General features: G+C 49.6%; 7 protein-coding genes and 2 non-coding genes across 9 annotated transcripts; 3 read left to right on the top strand and 6 right to left on the bottom strand.

Annotated features, from left to right (window-relative positions):
- Positions 1-405: 405 nt before the first annotated feature.
- BKA67DRAFT_523248 (uncharacterized protein) lies at positions 406-918 on the bottom strand (the record flags this gene model as incomplete). The annotated part of the gene is made up of 1 exon (XM_046098445.1): positions 406-918. The coding sequence occupies one exon, from the start codon at positions 916-918 to the stop codon at positions 406-408; it is 513 nt and encodes a 170-aa protein (XP_045954680.1).
- A 195-nt stretch (positions 919-1,113) lies between these two features.
- Positions 1,114-5,559, bottom strand: BKA67DRAFT_409341 (uncharacterized protein). The gene is made up of 8 exons (XM_046096736.1): positions 5,141-5,559; positions 3,858-5,085; positions 3,630-3,799; positions 3,419-3,558; positions 2,865-3,369; positions 2,341-2,808; positions 1,809-2,273; positions 1,114-1,749 (listed from the first exon to the last, which is right to left on the bottom strand). Exons 1-8 carry the CDS (start codon positions 5,333-5,335, stop codon positions 1,309-1,311), a joined length of 3,612 nt encoding a protein of 1,203 aa, XP_045954679.1. The 5' UTR covers positions 5,336-5,559; the 3' UTR covers positions 1,114-1,308.
- A 346-nt stretch (positions 5,560-5,905) lies between these two features.
- Positions 5,906-7,117, bottom strand: BKA67DRAFT_579734 (putative glutathione S-transferase). Its single transcript, XM_046103788.1, has 2 exons — positions 6,616-7,117; positions 5,906-6,542 (listed from the first exon to the last, which is right to left on the bottom strand). The coding sequence occupies exons 1-2, from the start codon at positions 7,012-7,014 to the stop codon at positions 6,108-6,110; spliced, it is 834 nt and encodes a 277-aa protein (XP_045954678.1). The 5' UTR covers positions 7,015-7,117; the 3' UTR covers positions 5,906-6,107.
- A 388-nt stretch (positions 7,118-7,505) lies between these two features.
- BKA67DRAFT_t141 lies at positions 7,506-7,610 on the top strand. The gene has a single exon. It is a non-coding gene; the product is annotated as a tRNA-Ser (tRNA).
- A 7-nt stretch (positions 7,611-7,617) lies between these two features.
- Positions 7,618-7,717, top strand: BKA67DRAFT_t142. The gene has a single exon. It is a non-coding gene; the product is annotated as a tRNA-Ile (tRNA).
- Positions 7,718-10,577: 2,860 nt separating this feature from the next.
- BKA67DRAFT_539981 (uncharacterized protein) lies at positions 10,578-11,591 on the top strand (the record flags this gene model as incomplete). The annotated part of the gene is made up of 2 exons (XM_046100714.1): positions 10,578-10,874; positions 10,935-11,591. 2 exons carry the CDS (start codon positions 10,578-10,580, stop codon positions 11,589-11,591), a joined length of 954 nt encoding a protein of 317 aa, XP_045954677.1.
- Positions 11,592-11,804: 213 nt separating this feature from the next.
- On the bottom strand, positions 11,805-13,450 carry BKA67DRAFT_409269 (SGNH hydrolase-type esterase domain-containing protein). The gene is made up of 2 exons (XM_046096735.1): positions 13,403-13,450; positions 11,805-13,068 (listed from the first exon to the last, which is right to left on the bottom strand). The coding sequence occupies exon 2, from the start codon at positions 13,006-13,008 to the stop codon at positions 12,019-12,021; it is 990 nt and encodes a 329-aa protein (XP_045954676.1). The 5' UTR covers positions 13,009-13,068; positions 13,403-13,450; the 3' UTR covers positions 11,805-12,018.
- A 1,041-nt stretch (positions 13,451-14,491) lies between these two features.
- On the bottom strand, positions 14,492-15,976 carry BKA67DRAFT_523300 (uncharacterized protein; the record flags this gene model as incomplete). The annotated part of the gene is made up of 2 exons (XM_046098450.1): positions 14,492-14,866; positions 14,915-15,976. The coding sequence occupies 2 exons, from the start codon at positions 15,974-15,976 to the stop codon at positions 14,492-14,494; spliced, it is 1,437 nt and encodes a 478-aa protein (XP_045954675.1).
- A 5,983-nt stretch (positions 15,977-21,959) lies between these two features.
- BKA67DRAFT_409148 (velvet factor-domain-containing protein) lies at positions 21,960-23,891 on the bottom strand. The gene is made up of 4 exons (XM_046096734.1): positions 23,803-23,891; positions 23,673-23,749; positions 23,534-23,614; positions 21,960-23,474 (listed from the first exon to the last, which is right to left on the bottom strand). Exons 3-4 carry the CDS (start codon positions 23,556-23,558, stop codon positions 22,213-22,215), a joined length of 1,287 nt encoding a protein of 428 aa, XP_045954674.1. The 5' UTR covers positions 23,559-23,614; positions 23,673-23,749; positions 23,803-23,891; the 3' UTR covers positions 21,960-22,212.
- Between the last annotated feature and the right edge of the window lie 1,875 nt (positions 23,892-25,766).

Genomic DNA, 25,766 nt, shown 5'->3' with positions numbered 1-25,766 from the left:
CGTCATGTCAGTCTCTTGAATTGGCACAGCACAGCGGATATGTCACCTAGTAGGAAGATATAGGACGAAGAAAAAAAACAAGCCAGCCATAGCCACCACACGTAGGAATTCAACCTTCGAAACCACTGTTTCCACACCGTTATACTGGTGAGTGAGTAGAGAATTGCCCATCCTGATGCTCTAAAGTATATAAAAACACTTTAGTAAGACAACTTATATCCTGAAATTTGATCAGAACGTTGGCATCCATCATTGCTAGCGTACGCCAATCTTCGCAGCCAACGCGGTCGGCAAACCACTCCGCTCACTTGTTGTACCTTAGGGATCTCGTATCTCCCAAAGAATAGCCAAGGACGGAACCACGCTGGTCGGGGCTCGCTATCCCGAACTAGCTGCTTTCGCTCCTCATCCAAACGATACCCTTGGCCTAGATCTTAACAGCTTGATGATACCATCCCGAAAGCCGGTCATATTGCCAACCAGCTCAACGCCATACCTCTCACAGACCAGCTGCACGTTTCCCTTCTTACTATACCCCTCCTCCACAAACACGACGGCCCTCTTCTCCTTAGCGCACAACCCCAGCTCCAGCAGGCTAATGGGCGCATCGGTCCCCGTCCCAAAGTACACGGCCACGACGCTGGCCTCCTCCTGCTTCTCCAGCTCCCACCTGACCTGCTCCACGTAGGGGGCACATGTGAGGTCCTCCCTCCACGAGGAGTCCCAGTCCGGGCGGTGCGGGTTGAAGATGTTGATGGCCTCGTCCCGCAGCTGCTCGATGACGGCGCCCCGCCAGTCGTAGGAGCCGCTGGTCGGGCCGGCCAGGAACACCGACTTTAGGTTCTTGTGGGAATGCGAGACGGCTGCCGGCGCCTTGACGACCAGCGCTTTGCTCGCGGTTTGAAGGACACGCGCCATCTTTTGGAGAGGGTTCGATGTTGTTTGAAAAGTGAGACTAAATGTCTGGTTTTCAAAATACAGAGGGGAAGTCGTCGTCGTCTCAGGTGGAGGGAGGGGGCCACGGTGAGTGCCCCATATACTTTATACACCGAGTGGCTCGACTGGGATTCATCAATCGCCTTGTCCCCCCACATCCTGATAACACAAGTAATCCCAGTCTCACATTTCTTACTTGGTTGCATCAGCTACACTCTCGGTGTGCACTACAGTGTTGACAATATCTCGGCTAGCTGATCCTCAATCTTGTTTTTAAAATGTTGACAAGTTCATGTAGGTTATGCAATCTATCCAAAGTCACATGCCCTTTCTTGCCCTCCGCTACTGGTCTCTGTGAGATCTGCTCATACCTCAAAAACGTCCTCTATATCCCGTTCGGCGACGCGACGGTAACGCGTATGTCATTGGCTGCGGCGGCGGCGGAAGAGGCGGAACTACATATGCGTCATGCACCGGTGCAAAGGGATTTTGTGCCTGAGCAGCCGGGGCGATCGCATAGTTTGCGTTGTTCCTTCGTCTCGACCCTCCCGTTTTCGGTCGTCGGAAGAGCCATTCAATTATATCCTGCAGCTCACCCATCCACCACAAGCCTCCCACGATCACCAGAAGAGTGACCGGCAGTGCGGTGGCCCAGTAGATCCATTGCGACATTTCCAGGTTGGCTATATCCGAAGTATTCATGCCGAAGATACTGCTGATCGTCCCCAACGGCAGGAAGATGATGGTCACCATGGTGAATGCGTAGACGGCCTTCTCCTGCTTGTCCTTGGTAATGTCGATGTTGGTTACATTCTATTGAAGCATCACTTAGCAAAAGGTTCTCAAAGCGGGGAGAAGGCGAGGGACCTTACATATGCCTCCAGTCGGCTTGCTTCTACCAAAAAGTCTTGGAAGTCGTTTTCTCTGCGCTCCAACAGACTCATGCATTCTCTGACGAAGAACTCAGCGAATCCGCCAGGGTCTATCGGGGACAACCTGGAGAACTCGTCTGGATCACGGTTACTGCTCAGGAGTTCAGCATCGCGAAACGGGGGATACGAAGCCTCCCTCTCGTAATAGTATCCAGGACTCTTCATATAGGTCATTTTGTTTTGAATCCGAGATTTCTCGCGATCATATTCATCCATTCTCTTCTCCAAAATCCGTGCTTCTGCCCGGCTTTGGCCTGCGCTATCGAGTGTTGGCTTGGGCGGCATCATGCCGGCGGTTATTGTCTGTTGCGTTTTGATCAGTCGTTGAATGATGTCCAGTTCCTTCTTAAGTTGGTTAATGCGATATTGGTGGGAGCGGTCTGGATTGTCATTGATCTCATTCTCCTGTAGATAAGCAACGGTCAGTGTCTTCGCCACGACGTTTTTTCTCTCGACAGAAATCACTGCCTACCAATCTCTTCATGTACTGATAATATGTATCGCTAAGAGTTTGATCAATTCCAATAGAGTCCTGGAACAAACTCTTACTCATAAGGCTGATCAACTCAAGGGGGTGGATAGCAGCAGTCTGGAGCAGATTCGGAGCGGATAGATTTTCCATGATTTCGCCCATTCCCTTTGTAATGAGAGCGTCAGCGATTCCGAAGTTTTCTTGCCAATCTAATCCGTCGTGTGCACCCTGAACGAGAGCCAGGAGGAGATGAAGCCATGCACAAATTAGACTATTCGGCACTTCGATTTTAGCTCTCTCGTCTGCTGGTAGATGTGAGAAGGTGCTCTGGAATGACTGAATCACTCCAATGGTAGCACGTAGAGATGCTCCTATGGAAATGATATTTCCACGGTTGAGATACAGCTGCCTCGGTGCCTTTCTTCCTCGACTTGTGCGGATGTCTTGGCTTGTCGCTTCTAGCGGTGCCTGGGATAAGACTGTTAGCATTTTTCGAATCAACCTTCTGGCGATACTTGGCTCACCTCGACGAGAACTTCAATTGCCCCCCAGAATTTTCCAACCGTTGGGGCGCTACTGTCAAAGCGCCTTGGCAAGAAGAAACGAAATATAATCTCAGCGGCATTGTATAAATCGACACAGCTGGTCCAGTCGTCCCGTTTTGAAGTGTCTTCCTCAGTTGAACTGTCGAGGACTTTGCCTTCAGCTTCAAGGTATGCGTGCAGTTTCTCTTGAGTTGACAGCCTGCCAGCCTCATAGATTTTGCGGTCGCGGCCAGATGTTGACCCTCCGAGATACTTATGTGCTTCTGCGAGCTGCTTCAAAATATTGTCAACATTTAATTCTGCCGACATCACCGACTTGGGCTTGGCAATATCCATCCACGTGAAAACGTGAAAGGCATTATTGACTGATTGCGATAAGGTCTTGGGTACTTGAGTGGCATCTTTTTGAGGACTTTGCGCCTGATGGCCCGGGTTATGTTGGATTGGTTGGAGCACACCTGTAGGAGGAGGCTGCGGATGGGGGCTGCTTTCGTTAATTACTTAATGGCGGTGCCAAAGATTGGGATGCATACCTCATTCGTAGCTCAACTGTGGTTTGAGTGCTACTCGCCCGGTATACCATTTGTGGCCAGTCATTCTCCGTGATAATCTTATCGCGATGGTAGAAACGGATGGCCTGGGGCCAGAAATCATGAAAATGTTTTACGAAGGACTCCGAGGATGTTAACGGCAAGCACGGTAAAGAAAAGAAAAGAGCAAGAAAAGAGAAAAAGGCGGACTCACAAACCACGTACGGCACGTATCCAGTGGCAATGCCCAGAGAACCGTGTGGCAATACGACACATATATTGACTTCGTCTTGGAAGCTGTCTCCAGTGGTGGCTCTGTAACGATTTTTACCACGTTATCTCGAAGACTCACACTCGGCATGTGTCCGCAAGTAATCAAGAAAGCTTCTTCAATTAGCACCAACGGATCAAGTGAAGGGCGGCATGTTGCTCTGATGCTTACAATGGCCCAGTACGATACTCCACAGCTGATTAACATGGATACACTCTCCTTCAGGCGCTGCTTTGGCGAGGGCTACGACTTGCTCCATGTCTCGTTCTTGGGCGCTCGCAGCATAGTCATACTGCAGTAAAGTTTCAGGCGGAAAGCCTGCAGTTGTACTCGCCGACATCAGGCCGGAGTATTTCTCTAAAGAGAGATAAGGAATACACAGCCAGGTGAGGGGCTTTTTGCTGTTCTTGCCATCCGATCGCTGATTGCCTGGCGCGTTGCCTCCCGTGATTGTAATACGAGTGGTGCCAGGAACCATATGTTTGACACTTTGGCCGTTAGCGGTCCGATGATGTTTGATATTGTTTCTGACTTGACCGAGGAGTTTTGTGATTCCATGGAGTTCTTCGCTTGATAGATTCGGTATGCGAGAAATTTCGGCCGAGAGCTCATCCAAATTGAGTTGCCTCTGCTGCAAGTGCAGCCATCGGAACAGTGGCTGCCCAGAATGTTTCGGGTCATGCGCAACAGTCAGCTTGACAGAGTGGTCGCCGTCATAATAAGCATCTTCTCCCGCATATTGCGATTTGACAATGTGAAGTAGTTTGTTTGCAAAAGAAGACGAAAAGCCATCATTTTCATCTGACCCCTTCTCCTTGAACTTGGCGATTCTTGCCTCGGCTGGCTGATCTTGGTTTTGCAAGACCTGAAACTCTGCAAAAACCGCGGTGGAATTTTCTTCCTCCGAAGATTGAGGTTCTCCACGCATGGGAGTGAATGAAAACACTCTTCCTTCGGGGAGGTCATCATAATTTCCTTCCTCGTCAGAATAGTAGCGCTCATGGAGACGGGCACCAAAATGAGGTCGTCTTCTTGACCTTCGTTCTGGACGTATGATAACCTCATCTTCAGTCGATGAGACTGAGGACCTTGACGCTGCCCGTGGATACCGCCTTTGGCGCTGACCCACGCCCGAACTATGGGAACGAGAGCGGGAATACTCGCGCGTCTCGCGCCTCGTGCGGGGATTTAGGTATTCATACTGCAATCGAGGATCGCCATGATAGTATGGCTCTCTATATGAAGAGGCTGTGTCATATCCATATATGTGCTGCTGAGCAGGTGGCGGCCGTGGGTCATTGTTCACGGTGCCGTATGGATTGTAAGTTGCATAGACCGGTACTTGGTACCCCGTGAAAGGTGCTGGTGGAGGAGGTTGTTGCACGAAAGGTGCTGCGTACTACTTGGCCATTAGCTACTACGCTCTGAAAGAACTCTACCATGGATGGACAGACGTCGCTGATGTTCTCTGGTTCCTGATAGTATGGATCTGTGCCGCCCGGCACTACCTCTCTGGGCGGTACGTGTCGCATGTTGACCCTAGGCTGTCGCATGGGATTCGTCCCGCCGCGCTGGGGTGGGCGCCCCATTGTCCCGGTGTTGCGCCTAAGCGGGCGGGTTTCAAATGACTCAACTCTATCGTTTTCCATGGTGGGAAGAATAATCTAGTTCTGGTACATCCAAACGAGTTTCGTAAGAAGACAGTCCTCGGCCAGCAAATTTGTCGATACGGCGTGCGGCTGAATTACCCGTGAGCGAGTGGCTGGTCAGCTGGCCGCCTAAGACATAAGCGGCGATGCACGGTTTAGTCCACCATATGTAGTTATAGTTATTTTTGGTAGCTTCCGTTTAAGGTCAGAAAATTCGACGCTCCAGGTCCCGAACAATCGCTGAGGCTGGACAGGTGACAATACACCAATGTACAGCTTCAATCCGGCCTTATGATCCAATGTTCAATCCAAGGCTGTCTTACGCAATTTGCACAACTTCATGCCGAATTTGATCAACAAATTCTCGATGAGTTCCTACGGCTTTGCCACTATCTGTACACATCACTTACCACGTTAGAAAATAATTAAAGAGTTGCAACTTATAACGACTATCAAGTTAAATATCAGTCACCTCGATGGCCGCGAGATCCCGCCGCAGACTTTTAATAGCATGTGCCTGTAACCTCTTTAGCGGCATGTAACTTAATGACACTGGCAGTTGATGAAGGCGCCCTGGAGACCGCCCCACCTGCGCCTGGACTCCTGAATTATATCCTGTAATGCTATGATTAAATATCGGCCAATGGGCGTTAGTCGTTGGGACGAATGGTTTCCGGGTTATCAGCATTGGCGAGTTGGTCAGCGATAATACATTGATCAAAAGGGCTGAGTTTTATTATTGCTCGCTCGACTCTTGAGAACTTTGCCATTATTACCAGCTTTCGTATTCCTGGAAGTAGCGAACCTGTATTCTCTGCGCATAATCAAGAATTGCCGGGAAACCCCTCACCACCTTTTTTGAATCTGGCCCAGCAGTGCTTATTAGTACCGAAACAATGAACCCGAACAAAGTCGCGTCTGCCTCGGTAGGCTGCCTTCGTCCAAGAACCCAGAACGGTTCTTGAGAGGATGAATCATTGACAGATTTTGATTTGGAATCGACAAGTAGACTATTAACAGCGTCCCAGATTTCAAGCCTGAATCCCGCAATCTCTTCTGCGCTGTATCGTCCTGTGCCCTGTCCGTGAAGCGTGGCGACTGTGCCGCGGTACACCATCATGCCCACGAAGATCCGTACGGGATATGGCAGGGCTTGAAAGACGTGGTCGCGCATGGTGTAATAGTTCAAAATCCAGCGTTCCCATGTCTAGTGATAAGAGAAGTCAGTTATATTGCGAAGCGCGAATATAGAAACAATGGGTGCCGGTGGCTCTACTAACATGATAGAAGTACAACTTATCCTCTAGTAGCGCACGCAGCGCCAGATCATTGGCGCGATCGACCGGGGACAGCTCCGCATTGATGTCGGGGATCACGTCCACTTCTGTTAATGTCTTGATGATGAGCGTCGAATCGCTCAACTGCAATGTGTCTCCTTGCGCGTCCTCTGCCGTACCTGGAAGATTGCTGCATTCCACATATGGAATCTTACCCTTGGGGGCTGTCTTAGGAGAACCTACGTCTACGCTGTATCGCACGTCCGCGAACCGCAGACGAGCTTCCAGTTTGACCACATAGGGCGACCATACATGCTTGCCGAATTCTTTCCAGCCACGAAAGATGGTGATATCGGGTTGTTTAATATTCGTCGACATGTTTACAGTAGCTATCGGGCACATTGACCATTGCGACAAATCATGAAAGTATGACACGGTTATGCCACGCAAAAGCTGCTATAATAGAGATTCACTAGATACCCATCACAAAACTACCTTCCTTTATACACGGTTTTAATAACAAGATTAGTTGCGATCCTTCGCCTCGCGTTTACGCCGCACTTTTTGAAATGTGCGAGCCACGCCGGCGAGTTGTCAACGACGAGTTGCCGGTAACTTTAGCGGCGTAAGCTGAACATAGTCACCTGTGCCGCCGTCCTGCTTCGACCCCTAAACTCAGGCTCTCGGAATGTCAACACCTTCTGAGGGGCCCAAATCCTCCATACTTTTTCAAATGCTGCTAAGTCGCGGTGAATTCCTTTGGGTCACAAGTTCTCAATTACAAGGTGAATCTCCCAGTTGTAGACAAAAGACCGTTAAACTCCCTCACACCTGTTCCCCACTGCTCTCAATCTTCATTAGCTACATTACTAGCTCATTCTTCAACAACCAAGGGCGCAGTGGCAGAGTGGTCTAATGCGTGAGACTAGAATCGGTGATTCTAATCACAGTGCAATCTCATCTCTTCGGAGGCGTCTGTTCAAATCAGGCCTGCGTCGTTCCCTTGCTCGGCTAGCTCAGTTGGTTAGAGCGTCGTACTAATATTGTCCTCCCTGGATTATATCAAGTCATGCGAAGGTCCTCAGTTCAATCCTGTGGCTGAGCAGGTTTTCTTTTGGCCTACTTGATGACCGCCCCGGCGTGAAATCATGTGGTGCGATGATCGTGATGAGTTTCTGCTTTTGTTTTTAATTATATAGTAGGCGCGGGGGGGTTTTTTTTTTTTTTTTGTTGCAGTTATCCTTGAAAACTGGTTCGCCTGCTATATGTGTTTCTCAACATGGGCTTCCCCAGTGTTAACAAGCGATACAGGATCGATCCCATTTGGGAACGCATAACGAACGCAATCTAGTGATCTAAAGAATTAATTAAAATAAAAAAGCATGAAGGCAATTCCAGTGTCAACCTTATACCATCTCTCTTGTCTGAGCTTCTTGGTACGGCCTCGAGGGCATTATATTAAGAGGAAAGAGCTCGAACTACATGAAGAATTCTTTGCAAATTAATTGCTAATGCGAACTGCCAATATGGAAAGATATCGATCAGCGTAAAGGTAAACAAGGCGAGGCAAGAGATTTTGGCGGTTCTAGCTTTCTGGGTTGGTCAGTAGCTGACCAGGTTCTCATGGAACTACCCGGAGGAAGGGACGTTCAATAAAGTGGCTGCCCTCTTAAACAGACAGTTACGCAAGGAAGCAATGTGGCCGTCAGCCAGCCCTGATATGCCTGAAATTACAAATAGTCAATGGCCTTGACCTAACTATTGGGACGACGCAGAATGTCAAGGAAGGACTGACAGGCCGAGTACCTGGCATGGACTCGGTCACTCATATGTCGATCCTAACTTCTTGCTTTCAAGGTCGCGCTTACGCCTACCATCCAGCAACCAAGTCTAGGGAGGTTCCATCCCTGCAGCTCCATCATCTGACCGTACGATATTCAACGGTGGCGGACAGGATATTTTCGCAGTCAAATATTCACCTGTGCCTAGACAGTTACCGTTCTACAACACCCAAAACAAAGACGTGGCTTGTAGCAGCCAACCCTACCACATCGGAGACTCCTCTAGGGCTGGGAGCATGGCTGATCCATGGCCCACCATATGCTCACTGTTTGGACTGACAGGAGTTGACTTAATTGAGAAACAAGATCCAGCATCCATGCTCCACGTCACTCTTGTCAACCAGCATTCAGATGGAGTCCAACGACTGAAGGGGGAGAAAGGCGTTGAACTCTTCGAAATTAGCCTTGACACCGTCTTGGAAGGGTGGATGGAACGCTTTCACCTCCAACCACCATCTATCTGTGGACAAGGCAAGAAAAGCTGGTTTCAGCGAGGTGATATTTCTTGAAGTATCATGGCGTTCTGTCCCGGACCGATATCTTGATGCGAAACGGTTATACTACGGACAGGATGTCCAGTGCCACTTAGGTCGCTCGAAGGTCCAGTATCTGGGCGGGAGCTCTTGTAACCATTCGGATAGTACACATTGCGATGCTGAGAGCGATGATGAACAACAACGTTAGGATGTTCCTCTTGTCCAGCATTTGGTATAGAAACCAACATATAACGGTGATGGCGGTACACAATATGCGATGTCGTCACTTCTGATTGTACTTCTCATACCATTGACACTGAGTTTCAGGGACACGAGTGATTTAACAGTCGGTCTGCCGAGAAACTGACCAACCCACGCTCAGATAAGTTCAACCCGTCGTGTTAGGCATCTGCAAACGTTCACTACTGCCAGATTGATGCTCACTCACCGCCTTCGGGTAGCGCATCGATACGACTCACAGTCTTGAATTCCCAAGAACTTGGGACAAGCATAGACCGCTTCGAATATATCGTTGTGCTTTCCGCTAGCCCACGTGCATCGACCCGTCTCGGGAACAGGTATTACGGGAACCCACAGCTCATAGCGTCCACCTGAATAGCTTGAATCTTGCCTTAAACCTGGCGTAAAGAGGCCCTCCCCCATCCTAGGCAGCTAGGATATTGCGGGCTCCCCGAATGACTTGCTTGGTGCTTAAATTCTCGATCGTGAGACTTGCATGCGGTAACAGCGGGAACTATTCCAGACCGCAAGGTTTCAGGATCCACATGAGCTGCATGGGCTTTGGGCGCATCATAGTATATCGCCTTATCAGCTCCTCACTTTGGGCTAGAATGCCTGGAGTAGCTACAAACCAAAACACGCTTCTTCCGTGTCGTGCCGCGATTAGATGGCTTCACTAACCTAGTTCACTAATAACGTGCCTCGTGCTCGATGCGCCACCCGAGCTCAAGTCGCGTGCTCTAGACACATTGGCAAATCGGTCCACTTTTGGCGGGCGGTTGCTCAACTTGGCAGAGTGATCCTACACAATAGAATGAGAGTCTTTGGACGAAATGATCGTCAATAGCCGCTGCAGGCACGAATCCCTGAGTGATCTGGCCAACGACCCCGCCCTTGGCCTCGAACTCTCGAATATAGATACGTGAGACGTGATCTGGCATGTCCCAATACCAATAGAGTCACGAAGTGCTCATCTAGTCGTATGCGGATGCAAGATTGAGGAGAAAGACACCGCCAACCTAAAGTGGATGCGGTGTGGAGTTCTCGGCAGCACTTATAGTGGACGCTTACAGGGCAGAGGCCAAGCTGGGTGGGGCATTGACCTGCAGCAGGACGGTATGGTGCTGCAGGACAGCTGGCTTGGTTGCTGGCGGTGAGGACAACTCGCTATGCAAGTGACCTACCCAAAGATGGATGCCCAACAGGGGAGTTGTACAACTTGGATAAAGTGATCCGGTGTCGGTAAGGGGTCCTTAAAAGAGACCCCTCGTTGCCCATGTAACACTGCCTATACTCCCTCTGAACTCATATCAATCACACTATCAAACGAATCTCAAAACACTCTCTGCTCTTTGCAACAAGCTTTCCCAGTAATAGAACTTGTGTTGTTTTATTAACTCTATTCAATATGGCTGCCGCTTCTGTTATGATCCCCATCTCCAGCATCAGCCAGAATGGAGGTACCCTTCCTCCTAGTGCCCTGGTCCAACACTCCCCCCGTCACGGACGTAGTAGAGCTGCCAGCATGAAGAAGGGTAACCGATACAACGTCATGGAGAACAGAGACAATGCCATCACCAAGGCAGTCCAGTTTGTCCTGAAGCGAACAGTTAGCCAGAGCGAGCTGGACGAGGAGAGTGAGAACGACGAGGAGGACGAACGTCTCGTCTCCGCCGAGGATGGTTGGGTCATGCTGCCTGACCTGGTAAGAAGCTTCTCAACCCTAGCTGTCATAAAACATATACTGACTGAGCCGTTGCAACAGCTCCAACACTCCCGCATCACCGACCTCCGCGTCACCCTTGCAGACCTTCAGCGCATCACATCCAACACATCCAAGGCTCGCTGCGAGCTTCGCCAACAACCCGGCAGTGAGGCCGAGACACCAGAGTCATACCAGATCCGAGGCACACACAAGAGAGACAGCCTGCAAGCACCCGTCATCGAGGGTGAGCCCCTCAAGCTCGACGCCGAGGATCTCCCCGAGTACATTGTCTATGAAACTTCTTACGAAGCTTACCCTCATATCCTCGCATCTGGCAGCATCGAGAAAGCTGCCGGTGCTACTCACATCTCTTTCTCCCCCGTCGCCACCGACGGCAGCGAGACTCGCCGGGCCGGCAATGCCGACATCGGCATCTGGGTTCATCTCCGCACAGCTTTGGAGACGGAGCCGAGCATCGTCTGGCAGAAGACTGCCAACGGTGCCATCGCTACCACCAACGAGATTCCCAAGAGCCTGTGGAAGAAGGCCGTCGCCCGCCGCTCGGACATCGGGCTCCTTTTCGAGGACGGCGAGGTCCGAGGCGAGGTCCCCGAGGCCCTGAGGGGCAAGGGGTCCAAGGGCAAGGCCAAGAAGGGCAAAGGCTCCTTCAAGAGCCGAGGCGGCGAGGAGGCCTCGGATAGCGCCAGCGACGAGTAAAATGTCTTGCGTCGTTGTGTTCGCTTTGAGAGGGATTTAAACCCAAAGACAAAGTTGATGATACCCCCAATCCATGTACACAGAAAACATTATAAATTCTTCCATGTAGTTTGAGCAAATGTACATGCGCCCCGCCTTGGAGAAGGCGGGGATTATTGCCCCTCTCATACATCGGACTCGATCTTTTGGGTCTTATGCAAGACATAACCCCGTGCATGGATATATGGAGTCTGCCCCATGGAGTCCGCTCCATGCTGTCGACATTGGCCTCCACAAGTTGGTCGGCTTCAGATAAGATTGATTATGCAAGCCACAAGTAGACGACACGCGAAAGGTATTAATGACCAAGAATCGTCATAACAGTCTGTCCAAATGAACTAGGCGCAAAGTGATGCTCGTGTTCATTGCGTATTTCCTAATGGTATGTTCATGCTAACTCGGCTGAGCTCTCATCTGAGCTCCCGTCTGGCGAGTGGCGCCGTAGCTTGGGCACAACATCGGCGAGTTGTTGTCTCATTTCCGCGTTCTCGTTCCACACCTTCAGCTCTTCCGTCATTCGCTGAATTTCTTCATCCTCTGCCTTCTGCTTCGCAAACATTGTCTGCTTCTGCTCATCTGCCCATATGCCATACGCCTCGTCTTGGTGTTCCAGATCTCCATCCTGTAGAATGCCATGCATGGGCTCTGCGGGTCGCAAGAATCCTCGCGCGTCGGCCTCAATGATGGAGCGGATCATAATTTGGCCCATCCTGATATAAGCGGCCGAGGTCGGATGCATCCCGTCCCAGGCAAGATCCGAGTCTTGAATACCATCGGGTCCAACCATATCGGCGAGCACAACAGGCTTGTTCTCGCTCTGGAGAATCTTGTAGAGCCGGTGCAGCTGCTGGTTCACAATATTGACATCGGCAGAACCGTTGAAACGTTCGGTCTCGGTGGTAGGAAGCAAGGTACCGATAACCACCGTTGATCTTGGCGACGCGTCGAGCAGATAGTGCACGAAGGAATAGAACCGCTTGTAGAAATTGGGAATGTCCTTGTGCTGGAAGCAGTCGTTTGCGCCTACGTTCACCAGGAATAGGTTGGGTTTGGTTCGAGGGACCACTTCTCGAGCGTGGTGGTGCATTTGGCCAAGTCGTGCTCCCGGATAGGCCTCGATGTCGTTGTCCAACATTTTCCCAACTCTTTGTGTTCCCACAAAGTTGACGGGGTTTCCGATCGAAGTTAGATGCTCTCGGATCGGTCGCCGGAAGCCATTATTATCAAAACTCTCGTCACCTCGGGTCGTCGATGCGCCGATGGCCATGATTCGTAGCGGCATCCCGTTTGCCAGTGGTGATTCATATCCTGGTCTCTTGTAGCCCTGTCCTATTGGAATGTAGGCGGCGGGTGGTTGTGATAATGTTGCGTTCGCCATGGTGTCATTGCTGCTACTTATATGGCTGAAGTTGCTTCCCGCACGCCAGTTGACATCCTCCTTGTCAGTCAAAGAAACCGCTGCACAATTTTGGATCAGCGCTCTAGTTCCTGCTTAAACCACACCGTTTTGACACTCGACTAACCTGTAAGTATTAAAAATATTATTAATGTAGCAAAAACGAACTTCTTTCTGGCGACGAGAACAGAGACATATGGAGTGGAAGCCAGGCGCTCCGTAATCTTCTCCATGTCTACTAATCGGGTATATTGCGCCATGATAGCAAGTGAACGAAAGATAACAAGCAGTGAAGCGTGACAGTTAAGAAAGGAGACAAATGGATAAGAAATAGACTCGCCGCAGCCGCATGCGAAACGTGGAAGAATACAAGTACCTTCTTGAGTGTTTAGTTTTAGGAAGGAGAGCTACATACTCCCTCCTTTTTCGATGCCGACATCATTGTGCATCCGACTCCCGAGACCGCCGCGTGGCAGAATTTAAACAATCGCTTGCAGTACCAGGTTGATTGGCAAAGCCAAGAACCTTAACCCATGAGCCATCAGGGGGCCTCTTTGGCGCAAATGGATACCTTCCAGCCTCCTAGCCCATCACGAGTGCGATACCTGAGTTTGCGGGATGAGAAAAACAAGCTGGGAGGCTCAGTGTGGAGCAAACTTAGGAGACGCCTTCGGTGCCAAGGCGGCACAAACGGCACCGGCAGAGTGGATGGGAATTGCCAAGTCAGAGGCTCAATTGATCGCCATGTTAAGGCTCAATTGGTGCAGCTAATGTGCCGTAAGTCCATCGCTTTACGAGTCGAGACATCTTCACAATTGTCAGGTCACTCGTACAGCATCGCAGGACCCGACCCAGAATAATGGCAATGCTGTTCAGATCCATCCGTTCTTTGAAACCCTGACAAGTGCGAATGGCAAGATCTACTCTATCTGTGACTGAGGATCATCTCAAAAGACAACGGCTCCCTTCGCTGATCAGGAAGCCCCGTCCACTTACCCCTGTAAGAACACCCGCCAGCAGTTTCATTGAAAGTTGTGGGGGGACGAACCCTTCTGAATATAGTTCTAAATGCATTAAATGCAGCTAGGCAATTGACCAAAGTGGCTATTAAGCCCCGTTAATTCTTAGCATTTGCAATTATTCTAGAACAGCTTGCCGACCTTCTAATCTCAGAGTTGATGTCGCATGGACGCGAATCCCTACCATCCTGACTGGTTGACAATCAGACGAAGGCGCACACCGTTCTATCTTACGAACGTGAGCATCTGAAAATGCAGTCTATGCGTCGTGAGTTCCATGGCCCGACGTGCAAATCCACACGAATCGAGGGCCGCTTCATGGCTCGCCAGCAAAAATACGTCACCGAATACGTGACTCGACAAGTGTCATGGGAGGAAGCGCTTATGGGGTTTTAATGTGGAGATCCAGTGCTTCTAGGCCATCAAAATGCCTGTGTACTGCCAGACTAATTATTCCTCTCTGCATCTTCGGCGTGGCCAGCTGGTCCACTAGAGGAGTAGTCTACCGATACAAAAGCACGATCAACCTCATGAAGGCCTTCGGCGCAATATTGAAGAGTCTCGGCGACATCGTGGCTGGATCGTAGGCTTGTCTTCTCGTCCATTAGTAGGTCATATTCCACCCAAACTCCGTCGCCACAGTGGTATGCCGTCACGTTCTTGAAGCCGGCCACAACAGGCGAGAAGCGGTATGCGAGGAACATCAGCTTCTGATAAGTACAGGTATCGACCGCCTCTCCGGACAACCGAGTAACGTTCTCGAAGCAGGTGTGGCCCCAATCATAGATGATGAACAGGGACAGAAGACCAGCACCAGCAGGCTGTATTTGATCAGCTATCAATCACGCAACTTCGACGGTCGCACTTACATCAAGCCACCATACGTTTGCTTTCTCGCCGATGAACGGGAACAGCAAAGAAAGGGTATTGAAGAAAACATCCGTCTTGCAATCCTGAAACAGTGCCTGAACCTGAGTAGTCTTGATGGGGTAACAGCCTATGCCAATAATTCCCTTGATGACAATTGTGGCCACCATGGCTCCGATGGCTGTGGCGGGCAGTTTCTCGGGTTCTCCCTGTAACGGCATGATCTTCTCGACAGACTCTTTCAAGATCTGCATGAAGGAGATGACCATGATGATTGAGAAGACAAGAATACCAATTGGCTCGAGACGGCGCCGACCAACCGGAAACCGCTTCTTCAGCGCACCGATGCGCCAGCCAACGAGTTTATTTGTCGTCCAGATAATCAGTGTGCAGAGTAGGTCAAGAGCCGAGTCGACGAGCGAAGCTACCAAGGAAAGTGAACCGGTCGAGAAAACAGCCACGATCTTTCCAATAAGCAGGAGGATATTGGCAATGACGTTGATGTTGATAGCCCACTTTGCCTTCTTTGCGGCTTTCGCGCGATCCTGCTTCTCTTCCTCTGGTAGAAACTCTGCGATGTTGCCGTGCATATGCTGCAGCGCACCCCTCCGCTCCAAGTCTCCGTCATGATCGGGATCGGGATCCATCGATTCGAGAACATCATCAGCGACGGCCATAACCACGGCGTCGACCTCTAGCCAGTCGTTCAACTTTTCGTTCTGTCGCTCATAGAACGCCCTGACTTTCCTTTTCTTAATGGCCTGGAGCTCTGCATCGCTCTTTCGAAATTTCTCCAGACCATGGCGATCGATGTTTCGTAAAAGCGTCTCCTTCAGTTGTTCTCTCCGGCTGTCTTCGAGTGCTGTGTGCGCCAAGTCCTGAAATTGGAATATCCTCGGACGTGGCCGCCCGGTTTTATCTGGGCTATAGTGGCTCACACCTCTCTCCAGGTCGCGTGGGCGCCGATTGTTTGGCTGCCGTTGACCATCCCCTTGTTCGTGACCGGTATTATACGCTTGGCCATTCCGCCCATTGGCAGCAAATACGGTATGCTTCCCAACCATGATTGCCAAGATTACACTTTGAGATCTTCCGAGACTGGCTACCAAAGACACCTAATCATAAAGCCGTAGGTTGTAACGGCTATTGGTGACGTAACGACCTAATGTAGCCAAGCGACTTAGTGGCTGGGGAGATCTGCGGCTTCCCGTCAGTTACTGATGCTATCTTAGCAGCACTTTGTAATGTAGATGTTTCAAAGGTTGTTATGGTGGTGATAGTATAAAGGTGCTCAAAGTTGTCAACTACTGATAGCAGTACTGGAAAGTCGTTTCTGAAACGGAAATTCTCGAGCCATCAAAACAAAAGAAAAAAGCAGAAAACTTGGCTGAATGAGACCCGAGCCCGCGACACGTGGGGACCTGACATAATAGGGTAATCCGCGTCATTGAAGATCGTATCTCGCTTTTCGGATCGAACGGCACAACACTCAATGCAAGCTTTCCCGTGCATCGGCACTGTTTCCAATGCTCAAAGCTCTATGTGAACCCGATTTTGCAATTCGCATCATTGGGAATCAACGAAGCGATATTAGTGACACGTTCAAAGGGCGGTTTGCGAATTCTTATGCATATTCGTCCTTGTCTGGGAGTATTTACAACGCAACTGTTAGAGGCTTACCTAGTAACTAAACCAAGGTTAGGCGCCTAACAGCCATCACTCCAGTCAACAGTCATCCACTGTTTTGTGAGAGTTGAGAGAGAGAAACGTCGGCTTGAGTTTTCTCGCAGCGAGGGTTACTTACCCTAGTATTGTCAATGCGATGGTTCCTGTATTTCCAAAACAGGCTATGTCCACCGGATTCCACGTCTCGATAGTATACTGTAATATTTGTCACAGAGTCGCAGGGTCGCAGGTATGCGGGCATTCCGCTTTAGGCTTTGAACTGTCCTGCCATTGGCCGAATCAGAAGTAAAAAGAAACATCCCTTCGCAAGTGATGGGACTTGGCGCCGCGCGATCTTATTTTTAGCCCTCAGTATTCCCTGGCTTGAAGGTTTCGTTTCTTGCATAATCTCACAAACAAATGCTTAGTGTTTTTAAGTTTTGAGGAGCTCGTGTCAGCGCAAACATCTATTCATGCGACAAGATTTGTGTGCTGATTCTTAGGGAATCAATGATGTCAGCCATAAGTCCAGCAGTACACTAATGAAAATCGACATTGTGGCCGTCGACACTGCTAGTCCACTGTGCTGCAGTCATGAGAATGGTCATCCTCGCCAGAGCCATACGCAATGACTATGTCGGTAAGAGAATGTCTAGAGCTGGATTCACGGTGAACCTTGTAGCTGGCTGAATTTTTTTCCCCGGGAATTCAATCCTTAACCAGAGAGCGCTGATCAAGAAGTGTGCTTGTGGTAAACCATTCCATATGATCAAGGATGCCAGAATTTTCTGCCGCTCAAGGGCAATAGACAAGTTGCACTAATCATATCTGGAAGGTTTAAATGGTTGCGAGGTGCTCAATTCTTAGTTCGAGGTACAGCTCAAGCCCAGTCCTAGCTCCTATCACACCAACTCCATTGTACCGCCTGGCTTTTTCCCGGACAAGTTGCACCCTTTGATCACACGTACCACATACTCGGAAGGAAACATTCAACATTGCACGTAAGTCCCTTCAGTGCATGTTGACTGGTTAGTTTTGACACCTTGCAGATAGCATTTCTATACGGACACGGGAGCGTAGCTCGCGGCTTCCGCAAATGAGTTTGGTCGCCACGTGGTCAAAAGACATAACCATTTGATGGCAAGCGACCACTCCTAAGCTTCGGGTTGCTACCTGAGCGCAAGGTAACGTCAATAACGACTGGACATCCGCGCTTGAACTTGTGTCATTCTGAGGTGACGCTGCAGCTGTACCTGTCATGCATAGCCACCAGGTTCCTATGCACTTCACGCTTGTTCCTACCTACCAGGGCTTGGATGTCGGGTACCTAGCTGCCAAAACCAAACGCAGACATTCTTGACCTAGCCCCTCAATGTCTTGGTCTCGAATAGGACATGTAAAGAGCCAGGTGGTAACATTGACCACAGCGGGCTGTGACTTAGGGTTAAGAGAAGCCTCCAAATGCTGGAAGACAGAGCCGCATCTCCGCGTACTAGTCCCATTCTACAAGATCAAACGTGCTATATACACACCTAGACACATCGCATTGAGGAATTCCTTGAAACTCACCGCCTATGACAGGCATCACATTGTCGCACTGACTGGTTCGACGGGGAATTTATGTCGGCACGCGGAACTATAATGCTACCAAATAGGGAAAGATGAGATATTGACAGGCTGTCAAAGGTACGATTTGCTAGGGTCAAAGTACTCACAGGCTTTCAATGCTGACAAGGTCTCACCAGCCCAGGTCCTGGTCGGCTTGAACAAGTACTACCATTGACTCGATAACAGGTCACAACATCCGTGACCTGGTGCAGAAGCCCCGAATGATATAGGTTCCCTCCTCGGCGGCTTGCCGGACTGGGCAGGGTACAATGACCCTGTCGCATCCTGTTCGTGGACATCCTTGTGAACGTCCGAAACAGCATTGACAATGTGAGGAAGTATGTAAGCGTGGGGCGATCTATGAAACGCAGTGTCCAGGTGTTCATACGAGCAAAGCCTTCGAGAAGCCAGTGAGAGTCCCCAATCCCAGTCGTGGAGGGTTGGAAAAACAGCAGCGGATACCCCGAAATGCCATTTAGCCGTTTTTTTGAGACCCGCCAAGTGCTGTCTTTTACTGAACACCACCATATCGACGAGTCAACGGAGATTAATAGCAACGTCAATCCATCTGTGATGTGACATGGGAAAATTGGCTAAGAAATAAAACTGACGCGAGAATGATGGGGCCGGATGAGACGTTTACCTTTCCCAACCGCGATCATCAAGATTGCTCGACCGTGAGATTGAACTTGGCTGTGGAATGACCGGGGGGCAGCTTTAGGCGAGGGTCGGTAATATTCCGAAGACCCAGGGGCTGCATCGCCAGACCAGTAATGCTACGGTACATTGGATGGACTTGATAGCTACCATGTAGCCAAGATGCTACGGTGGTAGCCATGCTCCCCAAAAACAGTGCAGCTAAACCAAAAAGCTTGCGTGGAGCCCATCTGCCTACAGGCGAATTCCAAAAGCGGCAGCGTCGCCCCCCCTGAAGTCGAGTGGGATGACAGAAACGATTCAAGATCTCCAACATATTATTGGTTTTGTGCCCAAGGACGATGGAAGCGAACTTGGAGCGATGTGACGACGGCTCGCAGACGCCCCACACTTGGGATCTTCTCATGTTGCCCCTAGTCTAGTCACAATGACCCCCTCCCTATAACTTCACCTGTTATACAAAGTAGTGATTACAGCCAAGCACCAAGCCAAAATGGCTAAATAGAACTCTCCAAATAAGTCAAGCGCCGTAAACAATTACGCAAAGGCTGGCACAGTGCATTGAATAATTGAAAGAAAGAAGAATACTCTCACAAAAAAGCAAAGCACTACGCGCGTATTGTGACCGCGCCGAGTGCCTTGCTGTAAACGTGACCGCTTGTGCGTGTGCAGCCCGCGTGATATCACATTATTGCTGGCCTGCGTCTGCTTGTATGTTACAGCTGGTTTACCTTTTTGGAAATTTGTCCTTTAAGGATCCTGTATTCATTCGCAAGGATTAGACAAATATGCATCATTGCTATCTCCATATTCTGAACTGTCAGGGCTATCGATACAACCTGGGCCATAGAAAGCTTGGCTTAAAATACGGTGGGTTTCTTAGCCAACCATGACACATGATTAAAATATGTTGCAATGTAATCAGCATCCTTAAATATCTTATTCTCTATCAGGCAATGGACGATAAACATGACCATAGGGAAACGGGAGTGTGCAAGAGACATGCGGGCATCTATGAGGCATAGGTTATTTACATCTCTTTTTGGGAACTCGGCTGTCCAGTTTTGGAATGGCAGTCCCAAAAAAGGAATTTCTATGCCCCTTTTCGGCTCTCCTTTCTTTGGTCCTGTTCCTAGCGTTCATTAAGAGGAACTTCCAAGCAAGCCCGAGCGACGATTAGTCGAGCCTTACCTGGTTGTAAAGATGCGCCAAGAGACACTCAAGATTGGCGTACCGTGTTGTCAAGCAAGACGGAACTTGTGGGGTGTTCTATGATATTGACAGACGTCCACCCCACCAGTTCCAGCAGGCCAGGCACAGGTCCAGGCTGTTCCTCATATCAAGGTATGTAGCGGCGGACCTTGACGATTTCGTAAAAGGATTGTCACCTGACAATGAGCCGATGGAGGTGGTTGGTGTATCTCATTTGACTTGTCTAAGGTTAGGTCTCTGGGTTTAAACTTTTTTTCTGTCATAACTAGCATAAGTAATTTCCCATGTTAGGATACGATTTCGATACACAATGGTGGCTGACGTGTTTGTCCTACGTACCGCAAATGACCTAGACTTCAAGTAATTTCTATCTGTGAAAGTAACCTTAAATAGAGCTTGTGGAGCTTTCATCACTTCGTATCAGAGCGGTGTGGTAATGTGAGAATTATCCGCGAGGCATTTACCGAGTGCCAGTTCGTCTACGTTCAGGGGTTAGCGGCAGATTTTGTACGTCAGAAGTTTATCACTGCTCGGGCAGATCAGGTCTACAATCGTCACAGGTGGCGTAGAACTCCGCATACAAAGCGGTTGGTTTCTTGCCTAGTGAAGCAAAATTATGTTGCAGTACTGATCATGAAGCACTATTCTCTATATAACCACAGAAAGTCTTTCGCACGTGCATAGTCGATCTAATAATATCTCGAGCTCCAACGCTATTTATACACAAGGCCGTTGGAGCTACTGATAGTGTACCATAGCATGCCCAAGTGAGGACAGACAGTTCGGCAAAGCATGACGTGCATTGTGCGTGCCATCACGGGTGATTCCGACTGCCATTTTTTGTCGTTTCCTGGATCATTGACAGCATCTTTAGGCATCGAACCAGGCTTTGATCTGCCCACTGGCCAAGTGAGGAGCATAATCAATACCTATATTACTTGGAGCTACAAAAGTCTTGAATATTGCGATGCATGCAGATTGAAAATATAATGATATGGCAACCTAGTCCTCAAATTCAAAGCGCCACCTTGATGTTTGGATAGCACAATAGCAAAGAACAAGCAGCTACAGCCATCCTACAGCAATGAAATGAACGTGACATGAGGGTGAGATGACTGTGGAATTTGGACTAAGTATTTTCTATACACAATGGACTAATACACATCGTTCTACATAGATGAAAGAGGAATCCTCCAGTCATAAGTGTCACACAAACATTAGTCTCATTTAGCCAGCTGCTGCGCAAGATATAGACTGGTAGAGCAGGCATGAGTGGTTACCGATCCAAGCCACAGGCCATTCAAATGACATGCAAGAAAGAGGTCTGCATTACTGATCTTGCGGGCTCGGAACTTGAAACAGCATAGCTCGGGTGAGATGGGTTGAGAATTAAAGGACGATAATTGATAGCAGGATATGATAGAAAAATTCAATTACTTTCTGAAGTGCAGTGTTGCTGCGAATTCTATTATATCTATGATAAGTTCCCACATGATCCTCCTCGTGTACAACCAATACATTCAAAGTATTCAGTCTTGGCGAAATGAAGTTTTGGGTTACACTGGGGCGGCGGGACTGAGCACTCTCACAAGTGCGCTTTCAACCGTTTTGTCTGGGGGTATCGTGGTCGCAACCGAAAAGCAAGACAAATGAGATCCTAAACCACAATCCATGCCACCCTATCAGCACGTTGAGTGCTTATTTTCCCACACCTTTCTATGCCCCAACGCCGACGTTTCTCTAGACCAGTCCGACGCCTTCAATGCAAGGTTTCCCCATTCCAAAGAATGCTTGTATATCGCCTAAACTTGCGAAGTGTTTCTTTTTTTTTCTCTTTCTTTTCTGACTTCCGCAAATCCAGAACGTGTCCAATCCGTGCCGTCTTACTGCAACCAATAACGAAACGGCTGTTATAACCTGGAAAACGAGATGATCTTCGCTCGCTGGTGAATGTGAATACACGCAAGGATGGAAGTGTAGAGTGTACAAATTAAACCGAATCATGGTGTTATAAAGAAGTGAATGGTGATATGCCTCATCGCGCATTTGTCGACGCTAGCACCGACTCGGCATTATAACAAGTGTATGGTGAAACTGTTGCAACAAAAAGAAAATGTCTAGAAGGAAAAATGAAAAAGAAAAGAGGTGTTTGTAGCCTTCAGGCTCCGTGTGCTGTTGGCTTGAAGTCATCCGGATAACTCGGAAGATCGTTCGGTAGGACGTCATTGGGTATAGTTGAAGTAACAGGCGTCGAAATGCCATAGTTTCTTGTAAGACCCTGGTCGTATGGTCCAGCTGGTTGTTGTATGTAGGCTGTTTGATGGTGGGGTGCTGTGTGGGTATAGCTCATGTCGCGAGGTGACCCATTGCTACTACTGACTGGAGTCTGGCCTGCTTGAGACTCGACATGAGGTGACATGTTAAGCTGAGCGCTACCGGGGTTCCAGTTGCGGTTGATGCCAGGAAGCTGCGGCTCATGGGAAACTCCATACACATTATGTGGTTGGTGCTGCACGTGGGCAGAAGCCCCGCTTGGTGGGAAGGAATAGGGATTGGCCGATGGCTGGCTGCCTGGATAATTAAACATCTCTCCAGAGTATGTCGATATCTGAGGGTCAATTCTTCCAGGGCCACTCGAGCCAAATGAATCCCGAGGTTGGTAGGCCGAAGCGTATAGCGAATTGTCAGACACGCCCGTCGTGAAGAATGGACTTGGGTGCGTTGGAAGCGGTCCCATGTTAGGGTAGCCGTAAGACATCGTACTGGGCACAGTCTGACGTACGGGAAAGGGATGCTGTCCAGCAGAAGCATGACGTTGTCTTTTGGCGTCCGAACCTCCGGGAAAGGGTTGCTGCTGTTCGGAGTTAGTTCGACTCGAGCTTGCGACCGGCCTCCTAAGCGCTGCAATCGGGAACTCGCTATCTTTCTGTGCTACCTCTTCCCCGTCGCGGGATAGAGGTCGCTTATCCCCCAGGCGACTCGCCGCATTGGAATTGTGTTTCTTCGTTGTCAACTGCCGCGAGTCCTTGCGAAGTCGCAATCGTATGCCCTGGTCTGCGAACATTCTCGTCAAAGGTGTCGATTCTGCCATTCCAGGGAAAGATCGAGCGGTGTGTACTGTAAAGACATCCGAATAGCAGTCCGTAATCGTAAGCCACTCTCCCGACCATTCTCCGGTCGAGGAAAGAGAAGGCTCCTCCATAACCATGAGGACAAACCGAAGCCTGAATTTTCCTTCCACTTTGACAGCCAAATCAGGGAAGACAAAGGCCGCAATATCATTATTCTTCATGTCCTTTACTCGGTGTAACGAGGATGCGGTCGTTCCCATCAAGTTCGACCCTACTGTTCTGGTGCTTCCACGATTGGAACTGTTTTCGCCAGCTGCTTCGAGGTACGCCAGTACCATCGTATAAGGACCTGCTTACGACGTCAGCGATCCCATCTCGGTACCCTTGCATCTCCGAACCTGTGCGTACTCACTTTGCAGATATGTTGAGGCATCTGGTCCGCCGCCAACACTTAATTGAACCAGGGGGGTGGGTCGAGCGGTTTGCGATCTACTTGCGCATTAGTAACCATATGAGACTGTCATGACATGTGGCATGAGGGACTGACCTTTTTCTTTGCCAATTGCCACTTTCCCGTCTTTTGGATGTTGAATTATATGCAAGTTATAATGCTCATATCGAGACCTAACGTAGAGGTGAGCGCCATGTTCAGGGTCGAGTGTCTGAAGAGTACGTACGTAGGGACATTCTGAGGCGTCCGGTTGTATGGAGGCGGGGTCCAGCCAACGCCTTGTTGTATTGGATAATTCATGTCGAGATAGGCGAAAGAGCCGTCCGGCTGCTCTGCAATGGCGGTAAATGCAAGGTCTTGCAGAGGGTCAGCGTCTGTGTATGCCAACTCGTCCATTGTTAGTATGCAATTAGGAACAGTTCCCAGCCACGATGAATTCATGATTGGATTCGCGAGGGAGTTGGAAGTTATATAATTGGGCTTGGACCAGGTAGATTTGAGAGATCAAGGAGAAGGAACGGTTGCCTTTGAACTCACCTTTAAAAGTTCTCAGTGTCGGCAGCTTTAAGAAGTCGACAGAGCAGGTAACGCCTAGGTCGGCCAGTGTACCCAGCTGTCGCAGTGAGGATGAGGGTCTTTCCACAAATTGACAAAGTTTACTTGATACGGTCCGGCAACGCTGAGGTGTGGTCGCTGCTAGGGAAGGCCTAGGGAGCTGTCAAGAAGGCTTAGTTTGTGGAGCCACACTGCTGCCAAACTCTAACTGGAGGAAGGTGCTCCTGTAGTTGAGATGGCCAAGTGGGTTATGATGCGAGATATCTTCTGTGAAGCGGGAAGGTGCTTGTTGAAAAGTAGATTCCACCTTAACCTCACCAAGCCTGACCACAGTGTTGACATGTAGTTCGCCGGGAATGTCCTTGATGGTCTTCTCCTCGACTGAATCGTCGCGACGATGGCCCAACGGTGCTTTCTGATGTTGCGAGGGTTCACACCATGGGTCGAGTTTGACCATTCACTCCCTGCGCAAATTTACTTTCTTTGTAGTCCCACGCGTCTGTCAGTCAGAGACCTTGCGCTCGAGCACCCTGAAGGATTGTGACCGTCTCTTGGCCGAAGTTGTTTGTGACTCGTGTCGTTCTGGTGAACTCGTCAACGAGTATTGTGCTTTGTCGTCGAGTCTATGCACACTATCGAAGTTGGTGTGTGCTCCCACAAAGCCTCTTCAAGCTGTCAAACGAAACCCGCCAGACTCGCGACAGCAGAGACTAGTCCACAAACTAACGTCGGCTCGATGCCTGTAACTTCAAGTACCAGTTGATCTGACTTTCAATAGAGCCCGGTCGTTATGTCAAGAGACAATCTAGTAACCGGCCATCCTCTTGAAGCACAGCAGTTTAACTTGAAGCTTACGGGTCCTTATCTTCATTCGACAGAGACGGTGCCGAGTGACCATCGACTAGCCACCACCTCTCTCGAAAGGGCTGTAGCAAATGCTAGTTAGAGGATGCTCACCGGTGCGCCAAAATCTTGTAGACGCTTGAGACGATGTTGAATGCTGAAGCTTGACGCAGAGTCGCAAGAGCAGAAGTCAAGAAGATAGTTTCGCGGGTTCCGCAATGGAGAAGAAAATAGTGATAATTGGTTGCAAGAGGGGTGCTTGACGTTGAAGGGGTATGATTAGTTACAAGCATGTAGCTGTGGAGGCTTCCGGGGGTGGCAATGCTGGAAGAGGTCCGACTATTCCAAGTCGGTGTGCCGTAGCTGGTAGAGCTCGAGTACCGCGTAGAGTTCTTATGCTCAGGTACGCATATGGCTGACTGTTGCTGTTCTCGGGCGAGTGGGGTCCAGAGGTTGACTGACGTGACCAGGGGTAAAGCCCCCCCTGCGACTGATTGTGACACTACTGGTACTTGTGAGGTTCCAGCAATGCCTGTCTGAGGTCTCTAATAATGCTGCAAATACACCAGGCTCTGTTCTGCTGACTTGTCTGAAGCGCGTTGTCTGGTTCCCCCGCAAATGGTAACGTGAAAATCGAACCACCAAGTCGTAGTTGAGAGGCACCTTGTCACAATCTCGTGACACGACGGTTTCGGTAACGAACAGTAGCGTAGGCTCAGTCTGGTATAAGCTCGGAATTGACCTTCCTTTGCACTACTGCGTTTCTGGCGTGATTTCACCTGGTGTTGGCGC

This window comes from Truncatella angustata, assembly GCF_020726525.1.
Source record: "Truncatella angustata strain MPI-SDFR-AT-0073 chromosome Unknown BKA67scaffold_8, whole genome shotgun sequence".
NCBI classification, from domain to species: Eukaryota; Fungi; Ascomycota; class Sordariomycetes; order Amphisphaeriales; family Sporocadaceae; genus Truncatella; species Truncatella angustata.
This window is presented reverse-complemented; position numbering and strand designations above follow the sequence as displayed.

Bases quoted from the DNA above. Each gene is read 5' to 3' on its own strand.
- BKA67DRAFT_409341 (XM_046096736.1), bottom strand. From the start codon at position 5,335: ATGGAAAACGATAGAGTTGAGTCATTTGAAACCCGCCCGCTTAGGCGC. The intron at 5,086-5,140 runs GTCTGTCCATCC...ATGGCCAAGTAG, and splicing joins AACCAGAGAACATCAGCGAC to TACGCAGCACCTTTCGTGCA. The intron at 2,274-2,340 runs GTAGGCAGTGAT...GCTTATCTACAG, and splicing joins ATCAGTACATGAAGAGATTG to GAGAATGAGATCAATGACAA.
- BKA67DRAFT_579734 (XM_046103788.1), bottom strand. From the start codon at position 7,014: ATGTGCCCGATAGCTACTGTAAACATGTCGACGAATATTAAACAACCC. The intron at 6,543-6,615 runs GTTAGTAGAGCC...TCTTATCACTAG, and splicing joins ATAAGTTGTACTTCTATCAT to ACATGGGAACGCTGGATTTT.
- BKA67DRAFT_409269 (XM_046096735.1), bottom strand. From the start codon at position 13,008: ATGGCGAACGCAACATTATCACAACCACCCGCCGCCTACATTCCAATA.
- BKA67DRAFT_409148 (XM_046096734.1), bottom strand. From the start codon at position 23,558: ATGCCTCAACATATCTGCAAAGTGA. The intron at 23,475-23,533 runs GTACGCACAGGT...CGTCGTAAGCAG, and splicing joins TCAACATATCTGCAAAGTGA to GTCCTTATACGATGGTACTG.